This window comes from Gambusia affinis, linkage group LG06 (genome assembly GCF_019740435.1).
Source record: "Gambusia affinis linkage group LG06, SWU_Gaff_1.0, whole genome shotgun sequence".
NCBI lineage: Eukaryota > Metazoa > Chordata > Actinopteri > Cyprinodontiformes > Poeciliidae > Gambusia > Gambusia affinis.
The window spans coordinates 27,374,142-27,391,287 of NC_057873.1; the positions used below are offsets into that span (position 1 = coordinate 27,374,142).

Below are 17,146 nucleotides of genomic sequence, written 5' to 3' on the forward strand. Positions count from 1 at the left end.
ACATTAATGAAATAAATGAATAATGAAATAAAACAATTAACATTCCAGCAGAGAGGCCTTGACTGTGTCCACTGATGAACCCTTAAAGGAATGTTTTTGCTTTTGGTGCACCTCTCCTTCTTTTTCAGCTCCTTTTAGTTTTATTCTCCCGCTGTGCTTCAACAACGTTCTGCTACTTTTTAGCTTAAGGGAAACACTCTCTGCATCATTATACCTAATAAGTATAAGGTGATCCTGCATATTACTAATGATCAACCACATTGATACTACACTAGAAGCTTGTCTGACCAATAACCAGCCCAGACTCGGGTTCACAGAGGAGGCCTGCAGCTTCTGAGATGATGCTCCAAACCTGCAGCTGAAGGAGTTTACAGCTAGAGATGCCAACATGTCACCTGGTGAAGGGGGGAGTATGACTTATCAAAAAGAAGAAAGAAAGGAGCTGCTGGCACAAATCTGTTCCCATGTGAGTTTGAATTCATAAAATAATAGCTGCTGGAGGATTACAGAAAATATGATGAGAGAAATGAATCGGACTGAACTGTGAGATAATTCAGTTATCTCACAATTAACTCCCCATCTTCACACACACACACACACACGCACACACACACACACACACACACACACACACACACACACACACACACATTAAAGTTAAACTTTTAAACCAACATTATATCAACACGGAACAGATCCATAATTTGCACTTTACCAAACATGATCTCTCTTTCAGCCTCATAGTTTGTTAATGGTAATATTTTCAGAAAATATTACCATTAACAAAGGCTTTAACCCTCATTTCCCGTCATAATGAATGTAGACCAAGAATAAAAGGATCTTATCTTTCTTTTGGATAAAAGCAATGACAAATAATGGAGATTTGATCTGAACCTGAGAAATGAACAAAGATAAAATCCAAGAAGAAATTAATAATAATAATAATAATAATAATAATAATAATAATAATAATAATAATAATAATAATAATAATAAAAGAGAAGGAAGAAGAATTAAACATTTTAAGTTGATTGGTGTATGAATCTAAAAACATTCATTTGAACTTTGGCAAAAACAAAAAGTAAATCCTAAAAAAATTTAAGAAAAAAAACCCAAGAAGAACGTAACCTCCATTTAATTTTTGGTGCAGCTTTGATTTCTGTTACAGTATAATAAGTACCGATGTCTGGTATCAATATTGTAATATTTTTGCAGTCTTTTAGGATGGATTTAAAAAAACATTTAAAAACAAAAATTCATGTTTTCCTGCTGGATCTGTCGCTCTTTGCGAACTGAAATCTATGAAAGTTCATGTTTAATCTCTAAGACTGATTCAGGGAAGAAAGCAGCATAATTTCTAAATCATTTGCAGTAAAATGCGGGCGTTCTTCGACGCATGTAATAGTGATTGCAAGCTTAAAAGGCTTAAATTAAATATTCCAGGTATGAAATTGAAAACTATGTTGACTTGATGTCATTTCACAAAATGAAATGACATTTTTCAAACCCTTTATTTGGGTTTTCCTCCATCAGTAACCTGTAAATAACATGAGCGGCGCGGAGTGATCTGAGCGTGATGCAACCCCACAGTGAGAAAATCCTGATGTCCACATTATGATTCATTTCCGACTCCATCAACTTCAGTGGTGTCATTTTTGCAGAGTCTTAATATTTCATCTTATTTATTTATTTTATTTTTTATTGAGTGGACATTTAAATTAAAACCCGTCCACTATAGCATCGTCTCTGCTGAGAATAATCTCATGGAGAAATGAAATGAGCAAATCTACATTTATTTACAGTTATTACTTTAAATATTTCAATGCAAAGTAGAAAAAAAAAATGGGACCGGGCTCCTAATCTTTACTGGCCTCGTTCTGCTCTTATCATTTATGATTAGACGGGGGATTGTTTTGTTGACTGGAAGACACCCTGACATTGCCTATAAATAACCCGGGCTGAGCTTGCTTTCTGGGTCAGTCCAGGTGCACGGGCAGTCTCCGATTCGCTTCAAGAAAAATATTAAAATCGTGGTTGAAAAGTGAAGCAAAACGCAATAAAAATAAAAACCCAAATTGGGGACGTTTTCTTCAAATAAATTGGGTCAATTGAAACCCTATCTGATTGTCAAACATATAAAAATATATATAGGCCCATAAAAGAATCTTCTAAAAGTGTGAACGCTGGCCTCTCGCCGGCGCTTATGTGGAATAAAACCATGAATATGCGCAGTTCGCCCTCACTTTAAAACACTTTATGGCGCAGAGGCTACAACGGGGTCCGAAGTCCATGAAAGTTTTGCCGATAAGGGGAGCCAATAAAAGCAGCAGAGCAGCAGTGTAAACACGTCTACCTCTGTCCGGAGCGGCGGATTTACATCAGCCGGCCCACTCATTACCATGTTTTATATCCCCCCGCGCTCAGAAAGCATCATGGCAAAGCGGCTCCATCCTCCCCTCCAACAGGGAAGTGAGTGAAGCAGGCTCGCGGAGCAGGTGTCGCGCGGACAGAAACTCCCCCTCCCTCCGACAGCTCCGGACTCCTGGAACTTTATTTATTTATTTAAAAGTTTTCGTTTTTCCTCCCTTGCTCTCGCTCTCTCTCTTCCCCCGTCGTTTAATTGCCCTCCATCCTTCCTCGCGGTGCTTATGTCGTGTTTTTAATGTTCTCCAAAATGGTCTCGAAGCTGACGTCCCTACAGCAGGAGCTCCTCAGCGCCCTGCTGGACTCAGGCGTCACCAAAGACGTCCTGATCCAGGCCCTGGACGACATGGACCCCAGTCCACCGCCGCAGGGCTTCGGGGTGAAAATGGAGAGCCTGCCCGTGTCCCCCGGCAAGTTGAACGGCGCCGACGCGGACTCCAAGCCCGTCTTCCACACGCTCACCAACGGACACGGCAAGGGCAAGCTGTCCGGGGACGAGGGCTCGGAGGACGGGGACGACTACGACACCCCGCCGATCCTCAAGGAGCTCCAGTCGCTGAACACGGAGGAGGCCGCGGAGCAGCGGGCAGAGGTGGACCGAATGCTGGCGTGAGTTTTATTTACTTATTTTTAATTTTTAAGGTTAAATTTTCAAATTGCTCTATACGGATAAAATGGCGACGAAAGAAAAAAATAAATCACTTTTTTTGTTTTTAAAGTTATAGGTTAATTTTGAGGGGTTGAAAACTAAAAACAAACAGAAAAGCAGGCCCCCCGTTCTCATGAAAGAAATTTCTTTCTTTGTTTACAAATTTAAAACAACCCGCCACGCTTTTTTGGTTACTAATTATCCAAATAGATTATTTCTTTACCTTTGGAAAATATCAGCTGAACTAAGACCTATTTATAATTAACTATACTCCACCTCTCGGCGATAAAAAAGCCGGCAACAAACAGGAGAAAGCAAACAAGTACTTTGAAATATAATAATGAATTATTATCATTATTATTATTATTACTTCCAAATTTTTTACTTTATTTTATTTATAAAGTACCGTCAAGCCACGAATGTAACCTAAAGAGACACACGATAAAAAAAATCTTGACAATAAAACACAAATAAAAATTAATAAATAAAGCAATTCAATAAATCTTTCCGTTTTGATTGAAAGAACGGAATTACAAGTGAATAAAACCAAACATAGTAATAAAAAAGAAAAAGTTGAACAATTTTTCAAAAGTTTCAAACTGAGAATCAACACAGCATTTAAAAAGCTAATCCATTTCAAACAAATAAATCTCTCCTTTTGTAAAGCTAATATTTGATGATTTGATCCTTATATAGACATAACTCTTTTTTTAACCAATCGGTATCATATAATTAGCTGAATTCGACCTTATTATATAAAAAAATGCTAAAATTGCTGCGTACAGCTGAATCTGGTTTTATAATTGCAGTATATTGATACGAATTGTATCGCTTTTCTTGCAAATCTTTATGTAGCTTAACGCAAATAATTGGCGCGTTCAAGTGCCTTCAGATGACAGTTTTTTTTTTCTTTTTTCTTTTTTGCTTATTGCTACAACACAAATAAACGCGTTTGAAACGAGCAGGATTCGTGGGACAAATATCACAACTAAACCCACGTGTAGCTAAGTTGTTATTAATTTTATTCTATAAATCATCAACTGGAAGACACACAGTGGCGTGTGATTAGAGTGAATGGAGAGATTCTGGTTATTCATTGTCAAAAGTTATAAACTAACATCTCCCCACTTCACCCGCTACACTTTAAACGCCAGACCTCCACATTCTCCAAAACAAACAGTCGAGAGCAGATCTGCCTCATAATCACTGTCTGCCGCGGTTAGTGTTTGATTACCGGGCGACTATTCCTTACGGAGAGAGTCTATACCGGGGCAAATCCGCAGGTAAGAAGACACGATTAATGTTAAATTAGAAACTTTTTTAAACAACTTTTTTTTTTTTTTTTCTAGATATGGAAATTGAATGTGATCTCACGCTAATATAAAATTGTTGTTTCGTGTTATGTCAAGGAATTCTGACAAATATCTGAATTATTTGTGGAGTTATGCCTGATTTTTGACTCGAAATGTTAAAGAATATATGTCATTAAGACTGAAAGAATGTGCTTAGGTTTTGCTAGAATATACGTTTAAACCTTACGGTGGCATAAGGCAAATAGTCCTAGTTTCTCCACCTCTGTGAATCCACTTGAACGAACCTTTGACAATATTTACAGCCACTGGAATGTGTGCTTCAGCGATAGACTGACTCATAATGGCTGCAAACTCTTTTCATCTTTTTGAAAAACAAGGAAGCTGTGTTCTTGTAATAATCAAAATGGATGTATTTTTGAATGTTTTTGTGTCAATTTTTTGTTATTTATTTATAACAAAACTTGCGTTTCCACCTTCAATGCCTGAACCGAAGTTTGCTTTCTGCTTGCCAGCGAGGACCCATGGCGGGCGGCTCGTATGATCAAAGGTTACATGCAGCAGCACAACATCCCGCAGCGGGAGGTGGTGGACATCACGGGGCTCAACCAGTCTCACCTCTCCCAGCACCTCAACAAAGGGACGCCCATGAAGACGCAGAAGCGAGCGGCTCTCTACACCTGGTACGTCAGGAAGCAGCGGGAAATTCTTCGACGTAAGTTAATATTTGAGTTTCTCAGCTTCCAATTTTAGATCCGTGGCCATGCGGCCGACCAGCGTGCAGCTTTTCGTGTGGGTGTCCGCAACACGGCTCACATTTAGGTCTGCCATCACGACAAGTTTTGCTGGACGATAAATTATCCCAGGAATTATTTTGATAAACGATAATATTGTCATTTTGAGACCGTTTTTCAACTGATACAATAATGCGATATTAACACCAGTATACAACTTCAAAGATCAGAAAAGCTTTCATTTTTTTAACTAACATTTTAACCCTGCACCTGGGAAACATTTTAGAAAATAAAATAAAAAACAAAGCAAACTAAATATTTTTTGCCAGGTGTCAAATATTTGCAGTGTTTTTCAAAATGGCGGCTTTTCAACTATATTAAAGGGGAGTGTCTTTTTAAAGTCTCCACTAAATTATAATTTATCATGCTATTAATTGATCAAATGCTTGTTGTAACAGGCCTACTCACCGTAATCCTGCTGGTGTCCAATGAGCTCAAGGTTGCATGAGGTTGTAATAAACACTTGTGCATTCTGGGTAAAAAAATTCTACTTCTATTATAATTAACTGGAGAGATCAACAAAATATGGCATGAAGATTCACTGAAGTGATTATAAAATTATAACATGGGGCAATTCTTCTGATTTAGCGCTACCTTGGAAGAAAATGTGAAAATGTGTAATACTCTGTGATTTTAATTGATAATATTAGCTGGTCAATTAGTTGGGCTTCCTGCTCTGACACAGTCTGCAGTCAGTATCTTAGCAGACATCTTAAACTGCTGCCTGAATAAGATTGATAAATGTTGTTCTTTCTATTGTTCCAAATAATGGCTGTCTTTGATTTTTATGAGAGAAAACATTTACAAACAGTCAGTTTGAGTAAGCACGGGTCAGCCATCAGTGGCAACAACAGGCAGGGGAGGGGCAGTGCTGTGTTAAATGTCAAATACCTGGAGAAAGCTTGTTTGAAACTTTTTGAAACCCTGATATATCTTAATAAAGTTCCTTCAAATCATTGAATTGAAATTGAATTTATTTAGGGACGACACGTCATGTCTTCCCTGCTTTTATTATGAATAGTGATTTTAAGCATATTGATGTTTGGTGATATTGAAATATATAAAGGAAAGTGCACATAAATATAAATTTACTCAGATGTCTTTCAAAGTAGCATGTGGAATTTAACATGCTGTTGTTTAATTTAACTATATACGGCGGTAGGGGCGTGCTGTGGTGGCATAGGGGATAGCATGACCCACATTTGGAGGCCTTCAGTCGACACAGCAGTCGTGGGTTCGATTCCCAGACCCGGCCGACGTTTGCCGCATGTCTTCCCTCCTCGTCCTCCCCACTTCCTGTCAGTCTACTTTCGAATAAGGGACACTAGAGCCCACAAAAGATCCCCTGGAGGGAACCCCCCCCGCCCCCCCCCCCAAAAAAAAAAAAACTGTATACTGCGGTAGCTAGGCAGACTAGTTGGATGCTAACTTCAGTGAGGAAGTGGCACGCTCCTTTAATTCCGATGCATTACTGGCCTTGTTGTTTGTATAGCTGAATGGAAAACTCTGTATTTCAGCTAACCTTAGTGAAAGCAGAGGTGCTAATATGTATATTTTATTATCGATCTCATACCAAGCAAACATAGGGCCAGTATCACAGACACTGATTTCCGATACTGAGAACTGAAACTGATCATTTTTGAAGTTTCACATATCAAATTTCAAACATTTAGATGTTTTTTTTGTCCTTATTTTATTTTGTTCAAACCTATGACAGAATTTGGATAAAGTTTACAGGTGTCTACAAAATGCTTTACATGTCATCACCTTCCTAAAATAGTGGCCTTGCTAAGGCCACTATTTTGCAAAAATCATTTATGGCAAAATATAATTTTGGCCATTATTTTAGAACGTTGACAATATAACATATTAATATGACAAACAGTATCAATAGGAAAATAACAACATAAAACTGTAAAGTGCAAAAGACAAAAGATATTTTGAAAACAAAATAATTTTTTATACAAAATTGAGAAGCTACGAATTAAAAATAAAACTAAAGTTTCTATCCAATACTGAAACTGACTTGGCATCAATATTTCCAATTATCCGCTATCAGTTAATGGCTAATAATAATAATAATAATAATAATAATAATTATTATTATTATTATTATATATATATATATATATATATATATATATATATATATATATATAAAACTGGCTTGTAATCAAAACCCATTGCGTTGCATCAACTGGGAAACAGAAAGGAAGAGAAGAGAAAAAGCACAGAGAAGCTTTATAGACGTAGTGAAAGATGCTAAGACTCAGAGAATCCTAAAGGCAGCAGCTGACTGAAGATGTTCAGAGGAACACATGATACCTCTGAGATATTCACAATATCATCTGCTAATGTTACATCTTTATTTATAAAGATATGTCTTTAATTAAAAACAGTTTTGAATCGATACATTTTCTTTTTCTTCGTGAAACTCAAGAACAGAACTTTATTCTGCTCAAGACTCGTTTGACTGAACTAATGCAGAGTTCACTAATAGTTTTTTTTTATGTCTTCAGTGAAGATAAATAGAAAAGTGTGAAAAGGTGAAAAGCTTGATTATCCTCTCCAGAATGGGAGGCCATCAACTAGTTATTTTAAACAGGGCTTAAGTATGGCCTCGTTCAGATGCACTAAATGATTAAATTAGGTGTAATTAACACTGCTGACAACTTCATGAAGGTTGTACTTAGCATTCATCAGGAATGGGCTGCTGGTCATAACATTAAGTTGAAAGTCCTTTTGAGAGAAAATGTCTGGACAACAAATTTTCCTTCTCGCTGCCTGTCAGCTGGCTGAATGAAGATTCCTACACTTTTTTTCTTGTGTACAAAAGCTGCACATTGAGCTGTTTTTATTTCAAACCGTCATGCTGTGAAAACTTAATGCACACCAACTATTAATCTTACTAGCATAACGCCGATTTAACTACCACTGTATGCGGCGGATATCTTCTACTTGTGTTTATATCTATATATCAAAATCACATAAAAGAAAATTAATGTTACATGTAATATTATTATGCATCCATTTTGCTGTATTCTGGTTCTGATTGAATTTTTTTTCTGTGTTGCTACTGTAAAACCATGAAGCAGTGACACTATGAGCTTCTCGTACTGGATTATGTGTAGTATATGCTTACCTTCTGCTATGGACACTTCTATGTACTTTCTCAGGTGGATACAGACACATAGCAGGTGCCATTTCTCACCAGATAACCCGATTCAAATGAAGCAATCGCACCTCAGCTCGTTCTCAAAGGGGCGCGTACTGGAGGGGCTTGCCTCTGTTGTTGATTTTATTATTTACTAATTCACAAACATCTCTTTAATGCAGAAAATGGTGACTAGAGATATTTTGTTTGTGGCAATAGCTGCGTTTCAGTTATAAATGTGCGTAAAACTGGGTTGATATTCTGCTAATGGAAAAAAAAAGAAGGTGTTTCTGTTATTAAGTTTGTTCATATGATAAGTCAATAAAAAACATTCGGCAACATGATCCTCCAGCTACTGCATGTTGCCTTCTTTGTCTTTTTGTCATGACGTGATGCAAAAAAGTGTTTCCTCTGCATCTTTACAAAATACACAAATTTTGATACAGCTGAAAAACCACCTCATCCTAGCGCAAAAAACATTTTAGCAAAAAAAATTTGATTTTTTATACCCAAAATCTGCGTGTTTTCATAAAGCAAGTGTATTTCCGTAATTCCTATTTGCGTAATTATACTGTCTATCCAGCTACATCTCGTTGCCCTCTGGTAGTTGAAAAGTCTGCTTATACCCTGGATCGATCATGGCAACAAGTACAATAAAAATCAATCAAATGCTTTAAAACGTTGTCTTAAATGTTTTCTCATTATTTTTGCAGAGTTCAACCAGGCCACTCAAGCTTCTATCGGCAGCATGTCAGACAAAGGCAGCCAGGATCCGGCCTTTTTCTACCCGGAGTTCAACATGTCCGGCCCGGGCATGGGTCAGTCGAGCGAAGAGGTTGGCACTGAGCCCCTGAGTAAGAAAATGAGGCGTAACCGTTTCAAATGGGGGCCTGCATCTCAGCAAATCCTGTACCAGGCCTACGAGCGGCAGAAGAACCCCAGCAAGGAGGAGAGGGAGGCTCTGGTGGAGGAGTGCAACAGGTAGAAAAACACAACTCTCCGACGAAAGATTCTGCGGTGCGGCTTTAACATCTTCTACCTCGTTTCCCGCAGAGCTGAGTGTCTTCAGAGAGGCGTCTCCCCTTCCAAAGCTCAGGGACTTGGCTCTAACCTGGTCACCGAAGTGAGAGTTTATAACTGGTTTGCCAACAGACGTAAGGAGGAAGCCTTCAGGCAAAAGCTGGCTATGGACGCCATCACTGCACCGTCGCACGGCATCAACCCACTGCTGTCACACAGCTCGCCGCATCATCCCCAGACCAGCGTGTCCCCTCCAAGTAAGAGATCAGAAACATCTGCTGAAACGGTCAATGCAAACGATTTTTATATTTCGTGGCAGAGCAATCACAAATGTTTTAAGATGGACCAGCACAACCTTGGTCTATTGTTGTAAAGTGAGGAGAAAAACATGGTTTTCAACCATTTCTGCTAGTAAACGTAGTCTACAGGTGTTCATCCCCCTTTATTCTGATACACCTAAATGAAATCCAGAGGAATCAATTCTGTGAAGCTCTGAACATATTACTGAGTTTTGGTCCCCCAAAAGAGGATGGCATAACAGGGCTGTCCATCCGAACTGACAGGTAGGAGAAGCAGAAAAGAGTCTACAGAGTGTACAACTAAAAGTTGTACACTCTTAAAATCTGGCCTTTATGGAAAAGTCTAAGAAGTCCAGTCTAATGTTTGCCACAAGTCATGTAGGCGACAAGTGGATGAAAGTTGACACCAAACCTTTGGCCAGAAAAACTTAACGTTTGAAGTAAACACACCATTCCCCTGGTGTAACATGGTGGTGAGAGCATCACGTTGTGTATGGGGAGGCTTTTCTTCAGCAGGAGCATGTAAGGAAGGATAGAGTTAAAAATAAGAGAGTCCTTAAAGAAAATCTGTTGGTCTGCAAAAGACATGAGACTAATTTGGAAAAGTTATATCTCCTTCCAGTTCACAAATCTGTCATGACAGACTAATAAGAATGCTAAAATTCACATAAAATACATCAAAGTTTGTGACAAAATGCAAGGCGATGTATTTGTCCATGTGACACTTTAGTTTCAGTTTCCCTTAGAGCAAAACTTACCAGAAAAAAAAAGTTTCCAAGGCAGACTTGATGTGATCAGGGAGCCAGAGAAAGAGAGGCCTGGATGATCAATGACCGTGAGTGAGCTGAGTAAATGCCATTGTTATTCTGATCTTTGAAAACACACTGAGAACAATCCACATTGTACCTGCAATCTCCACTCCAAAGTCAGCATGGAGAGGCATGACACAAAGGGCAGCAATCCTGTGACAGGCCAGGGTCAGGCCAGGGTCAGGGAGGAGTGGGTTGGGGGCAGTTGGTGTGGACGGACAGATCCAGAACACCTCGACGTAGCGCTGCGGTTTCCGTGGCTTCTCCTCTTGCTCCCAGGTTGCTGAACGGGGAGATGCTGCACGTCGTTGCTCTGACCATTTCACCCCGACCAGATGTTTGCTTTCGGAGTAATTAGTATTGACCAAGCCCACCTTTACGGTATAAAACCAACCTGATAGGGCCGCGCAGAGCTTTATGCCCCCTGCGCCATCACTCACCGGCCATAAAAGTGAGATTTGAGAGCCGCAGTCAGAGCCCATTGTTGTCTTCTCGTGTTCGTACACGAGGCCACCTTTGAAGGGAACACAAACTGTTTGCCTTGGCTTGCTCTTTTACCTTTGGATAAACTGGTCCCACTTGTGGACCGTCTGTTTGCGTTTGTCTTTTTTTTTTTTTTTTCTTGTTGTGGCTCACTTGAACACCTGACCAGGCAATGACCTGAGGCTGCGGCGCGGTGGAAGGGGTCGACAGCGAGGCTGTCCAGCAGAAGGGGAAAGGTTGGTGGTAGACCCACAAAGAGTTGCTTACAAGGTGTCCTGCTGGCATCCTGCCGACACCATCAGCTGTTTTTCAGCGTCAGCTCCAAACTGACAATAGTGTCTCGGCGGGCGGTCTCATTGCGTTGCCAGGGCACGGCCTGTATAATGCGCGCTTAATGGACAATTAAAATCCTTTGCTGCTACATCTCCCGGGCCCTTGATAAGGGGGCTCCTCTGACTTCAACCCTCTATACTCTGCCTCAGCAGGGGCCTCCATTGTCTGTGGTGTATTAGAGGACTGCAGTGACTGTAACATAGGGTTCATTTATCTCAGCCGGGCCTTGCTGTTGAGGCTGGTCGCAGACTCTGAGCAGCAGGAGCTGTCCGCCGAGGTATTGGCTCCTTTCTGGCCAGACAGGACTGATCACCACTTCTTCTTTGCCTGTAGAGAAAGCCAGCTCAGCCCTCCACCCTCCTCACCGCCACCCCCACCACTCTTTCCTCCTATGCTCACCTTCAGTCATACGTGAGAGGTCACTCCTGGGTCATTTCAGGCATACTCCTCTCACTCTGGGAGTTTTTATTGATTCTGTTTTGCTTCATTGATCAGTCGGTCACAACTGGATGGACGGTCAAACAGTGTGACGTGCATTTTTAGTGAACTTTTTTTTCCTTGCTATAGCAACAGAAACCGATCCTACGGACAGATTAGCTGGCAGCTTTCAGCATCTGTGTGGGATTTACCCTTACTTTTATTCTCCAAATAACATCTACTACTAGAAGTCTACTACTAAGTCCCATCTTCAATTGCATTCAGCTGTGGCCAAATTAAGCTATCAACCAGTGTTTTTACTTTCGCACTACAAAAAGTGCAAAGACGTCAATGTCTTTTGATGGCCTTGAAAGGACAACCAACATTTGTTTCTGCATAACCAGAAACCTGCATCAGTTTGAACTCCCTTGAAACACTGGGAGTACAGAATACAGAAAAGGTATTTCTGAAAATACCTTTTGGATTTTTATACCTTTTAGATCCACTTGGCTCCATTAGAATCCACTTTGGACCGTTTATTTTTTTGGTGTGTCTGTGTGTGAATTTACAGTGAGGTTGTCCAGCAGCCTTGAAGGCTCGCAATAGTCAATGAGAAGTTTTTTTTAGGTACAAAAAGAAGCTTTTAGTTTCCAGTTTTGCGTCACATCTTTTCATCCAGAGGTGTTTCCGTAGATCTTCCTCCCTTTGGGTAACTTTATGTGGAGTAAAGTACAGCTCCAGGGCAAGTATGAATTAATGTTTGGTCCTTTTTTGGGTATGATGCATTGTCTGTTCAATATGATGCATTGTCTGTTTTGGGCAGACAATGCATCAATTTGTCCTTGCCTTAGAAAAGTTTCAAAGCTGCTGGAAACTCAAGATGACTTTTTTGTTAGAGTTGGGTTTGACACATCCTTAAGGCAAAGACAAATTGCTGCACACTCCTTTTTAGGGTACATAAAGGAACTGTCAGGATGTTTTGAATCGAGCTGAAATCAATCTGCACTGCCGTTGCTCTCAGTTTTCTGTAAAGAAGCTTGACTAAATATTAATAACAATACTGCTTCTACTACTAATACTACCATTGCTAATAGCAATAATAACATTAACTATAAAAGTACAAATAAAAGTATGAATATGATTATGAAATGGAAGAAACTGGGTACAAAATTGGGTTACAAACTAATGAAGATATGAATTGACTAAAACCAACCACAGCAGGGGCTGCCGGCCTTTAGAAAAGATGAGATTATTTTCTTAAATAATGTATTTTTTTCTTTGCATTTGACTGCAGAGCACATGTTTGTACACTTACTGAAATATTAAAGCAGACGTAAGGAGACGCTTTTAGTGTTCGCTAGGTTTGGGCTTTTGGGCAGATTCCAGTTTGTTTTGTAAGAATTAAAATTCAATTTAATTCAGTTCAATTTGGTCTGGTTCAGTCTGGTTGTGCTTGGTTTGATTCTATTGTATTGTATTCTATTCTGTTGCAACAATTTACAACAAAGCTAATCGCAATGCACTAAAGGACACAAACAGGCCTAATTTGGACTCAGCCAACTCCAAGTTGGTGCAAATTAACTTCAAATAAATCTTTTTTTTTTCCTGAGAAATCCAAACATTTATTCAGGTTCACGTCCAGCTACATATAATCCAGCTCACATCTAATTATGGCACAACATAATCAGCTCAGTTGACCATATAATGTGGATAGGTGAGATGCTGTCAGAACAAGGAGGCCCAGCTGATTTCATTAAGTGTGTCACAATTTCTATAGAGAAAAAATGTGCTATAGAGCTGAGTCTAACAGAAAATAAGGAAATTTTAATATTATCCCTATTTATTCATACCAGTTCTTTTAGTTGTGCTTTTAAAAGCAGTTTTAAGAATACGTTGTTGGATGATATGTTTACAAATGGAAAAAAGTGTGAATTTTCAGCTTTTATGCATTTAAAGAACAAAGAATAAGTAAATGTATTTGTTTTAAACCTGAGGTTTAAAAAAAACGCCTTTTACTGATATATTTTACAGTTATATTTTATTTTTCAGAAAAGTGAAGCTGTGCTGTGGAAGCTGAGTTTTACGTGTCGTTCTGCTCTTTAGAAAAGCAGCAGAGTCAGACGTTCCAGATCGGATACAGTAGTGAGTGGGTGAGTGGGTGCGTGGGCTGCCCAGCTTTCTGCTGTCACCTCAGGCTGGCTGAAAACACACATACACACTCAGAAAAGATTGCCCGGCTTTGCACTTTCCTGTGTCGGCTCTCCCAGAGAGCCACAAAGAGGAGACCGGATGCGTCCTGCAAAGACCCAGGAGGTCCGTCGTATGCAGCGCCTCCACAATGGCCAGAGCCTGGGGTTGGGGAGGCAGGCTTTGATAGTACACGGGTCACACAGAGAGTGTGGGCCTTTTAAACCGGTCGAAGATCCCGAGCCGCCACTCCCCTTCTGGGATTCTCGCCCTCCCCTTGCTCTCAGTGAGCTAGCACAAGTTTTTATTTCTTGTTTGCATAACTGCACCAAAAACGTAAGATTTTTACAACCCTCAAAACCACTCAGGAACCTCCAAACAAGATGAGCTTTTCTTTTTTCTTTTATTAGAAACTAGCAAACATTTGAGTTGTGAAAACTCAATCTGAGGTTCCCTGCCGCTCAAATTTCTGTCAATTCCAAAGAAACAAATCCGCCCTGAATAGCATCCTTTACTCCCTCTGACACTTAAAGAGGTCGCCCAGCTCCGAGATAACTGACTTTTTATGAGTCCTCCTCCATTGTGTCGCAATGGGGGTCACGAGTCCAATGGACTGCTTTATTGTTCCGCGGCGGTGTTTACAAGGCACGGCGGGTTGTTGTGGGGTTGATAGTATGTCACAGGAGACAATATGAAGTCTGTCGGCTGAACAAAATGGAGGATAGGTACTTTAGGCCTTGAAATATGGCGCAGGGGCCATATCTATATTCAAAGTAAGAGCCTATCAGAGGCATGGTTGCTTTAAATGTGTTTACTTTTGCTCTGATAGTGAAATGAAATGTTTGATACCCTTGGGATTTTTTTCCCCCTTTTAAACAGAAACCCTAAGGAGGTTCAGGTTGAGACAGGATGACGTGATGCAGGACAAATTTTTAACTTGATGGTTTTTATGAATAAAAGCTGCCTAAACTACATCTAACATCATGTCCACAAGCGTTTTCTTTCTCAGATCTGTGCAGGCTTGTTTCCATAAGACAAATCAAGAAATGTGTCAGGATAAAAACGTGCCAAGAAGGTATGATGATGTTACATGTTAAGTTACCAAACTTGGGCTTCAATTCTCAGCCCAATGTCTACTCCAGCGAAGTCTCGCACTTGAATTTGAAGCCTTGAACTGAAGATTCATTTACAGATTTCTCCACTGAGAAGGAATAAAGGAGAAAGGTTGTCTGAGAGTAGTAGCCTTGAGAGCCACCAATAAATCTACATTCTCTTTGTCGCAAGCTCATTTGTCTGAATTTACAATAATTAATGGCTTTTAACAATAATAGAAAAAATACAATTCTGGGACATGCTGTGGTGGTGTAGAGGATAGCGCGACCCACATTTGGAGGCCTTGAGTCCTCGACGCGGCCGTTGCGGGTTCGATTCCCGGACCCGGCGACATTTACCGCATGTCTTCCCCCCTCTCCCTTGCCCTTTTCCTGTCAGCCTACTGTCATATAAGGGACACTAGAGCCCACAAAAAGACCCCCTGGAGGAAAAAAATAAAAAATACAATTCTGAAAATATTTATAAAGATGTAATATTTGTTCCATTCTGGCCCAACATTATTACTCTGAAGCGGACAGAGACAGCACATCACTGATAAATCCGCACATAGCTTTCCATAGCATGTTGTTCGGTATTAAAAGCTAATGCTACTCCTGTCAGCGCTGAAAGGAAGCTGAAACAAGCCACCTAAATCATTTTATTAGACAGCATTAGTCGTTTTGTACAGACAAAACATTCAGAAAAAGAAAATATCAAACAACTGATAAACCTTATGCTCACAAACAACCATGTTCTTTGCTAAGGTTGTTTAAACTGTATCTTTACCTTTTCATTTTCCATCGTGGTCTAAATGAGTCAATATTATTGGTGTCAAACGCATTATTTGTTTCATTACATAGAGACCTGTTCATTGAATTAGAATATTATTGAAAAGCTAATAATTATGATTTTCCACTTGTTAATAAATCATTTAAAACATTTAAAATTAGAATAGTACAGACCAATTAAAAATTTTATTTTTAATATAGAAATATAGCCTTAGTGAAAAGTATATTTAGTACCTGCTGTAAGGTTTTCAATTTTTAAATTTAATCTGACAAATGAGCCTCATCAGAACTCTTATTCAAATGTATTAAATATGACTGAATATACTGGATATGAACAATAATATGGAAAACTGCACACACCGTTGCTCACATCCTGTTCCAATTTCCAGCAGCCTTCATTAGGAAATCAATGCCTCCCTCATTGCTCACCTTTCGTGTCAGTGCCTCTCCCTGTTTTCTTTTCTTTCTTTCTTTTTTTTTATCTCAAAACTGGCTGTATATCAATACCTGCTGTCATGTCAGACCGACTTCGACTGGGCGCTGCGGCTGTCACACCCGGGTCAGGGACGGAGGGCGCTGTGGGGGAAGATGGGAGATCTGAGTGCAAACAGAGTCTGTCTCTGGATTGTCACTGAGGGAGGGAACGCTCTCCCTGTCCGTGTGAGGCTGAGACCACAGGATAAGAATGTGTTTGACATTGCTTGTAATTGTGTAATGTTTGCTCTGTTGGTATCAGAGGGTGGAGGGCTGGGGGGCTGCATCAGCAAACAGGTATTAGATTGTCAGTTGTGTGTGTGCGTGTGTGTGTGTGTGTGTGCGTGTGTGTTGGGGGTGTAGTTGGGTTGGGTTAGCATTTTTTGAGAGACATCTAGAAGTCCAGACTTTGGCTTTAGTGTTCGTATTACACATTGTTTCTTTGCAGTGTTGTAAATGTGTGAATTCAGTTAACGGTGCAAGTTATCCTTATTTTAACTCGTTTATTTTTCTTATTCAATCTTTTCTTAATAACCCCAGAAATGATCATATTTAACTTCTATATACATTACCTTGCAAAGGTTTCCATAACCCTTGAACTAGAACTGGACGATATGGCTGAAAACTCATCACTATATAATCATTTGATATCGGTCAATGTTAATAATTATTAATATCAATAATTATTGATTAGTTTTGTGTTTTAAATATCTCTATTACTGCCAAACTAGTAATGTGACATTTCCTGTTTGATTGAGTTTTCTTTCAATGCTTTGGTTTTAATTTTTAAGCAGCTGTGAGACACGGTGGGAAAACCTAAAACTGCTGCTGCTCAAGTTACTCAACAGGCTGTTGCTAGGTAACCAAAAAGTGAATGAGTTAGTTGATGTCACCGACGATAAGTAGCTAGCCG

The 17,146-nt window shown here is 39.7% G+C and overlaps 1 protein-coding gene across 2 annotated transcripts in view; it reads left to right on the plus strand.

Annotated features, from left to right (window-relative positions):
- The first annotated feature begins 2,424 nt into the window (after nt 1-2,424).
- hnf1ba (HNF1 homeobox Ba) overlaps nt 2,425-17,146 on the plus strand; it is a 28,588-nt gene continuing 13,866 nt past the window's right edge. For both annotated transcript variants that reach the window (XM_044120504.1, XM_044120505.1), the window contains exons 1-4: nt 2,425-3,033; nt 4,899-5,098; nt 9,045-9,312; nt 9,385-9,608. In XM_044120504.1, the coding sequence (XP_043976439.1) occupies nt 2,663-3,033; nt 4,899-5,098; nt 9,045-9,312; nt 9,385-9,608 (1,063 nt within the window). In that variant the 5' untranslated portion in view covers nt 2,425-2,662. The remainder of the gene's footprint in view (nt 3,034-4,898; nt 5,099-9,044; nt 9,313-9,384; nt 9,609-17,146) is intronic.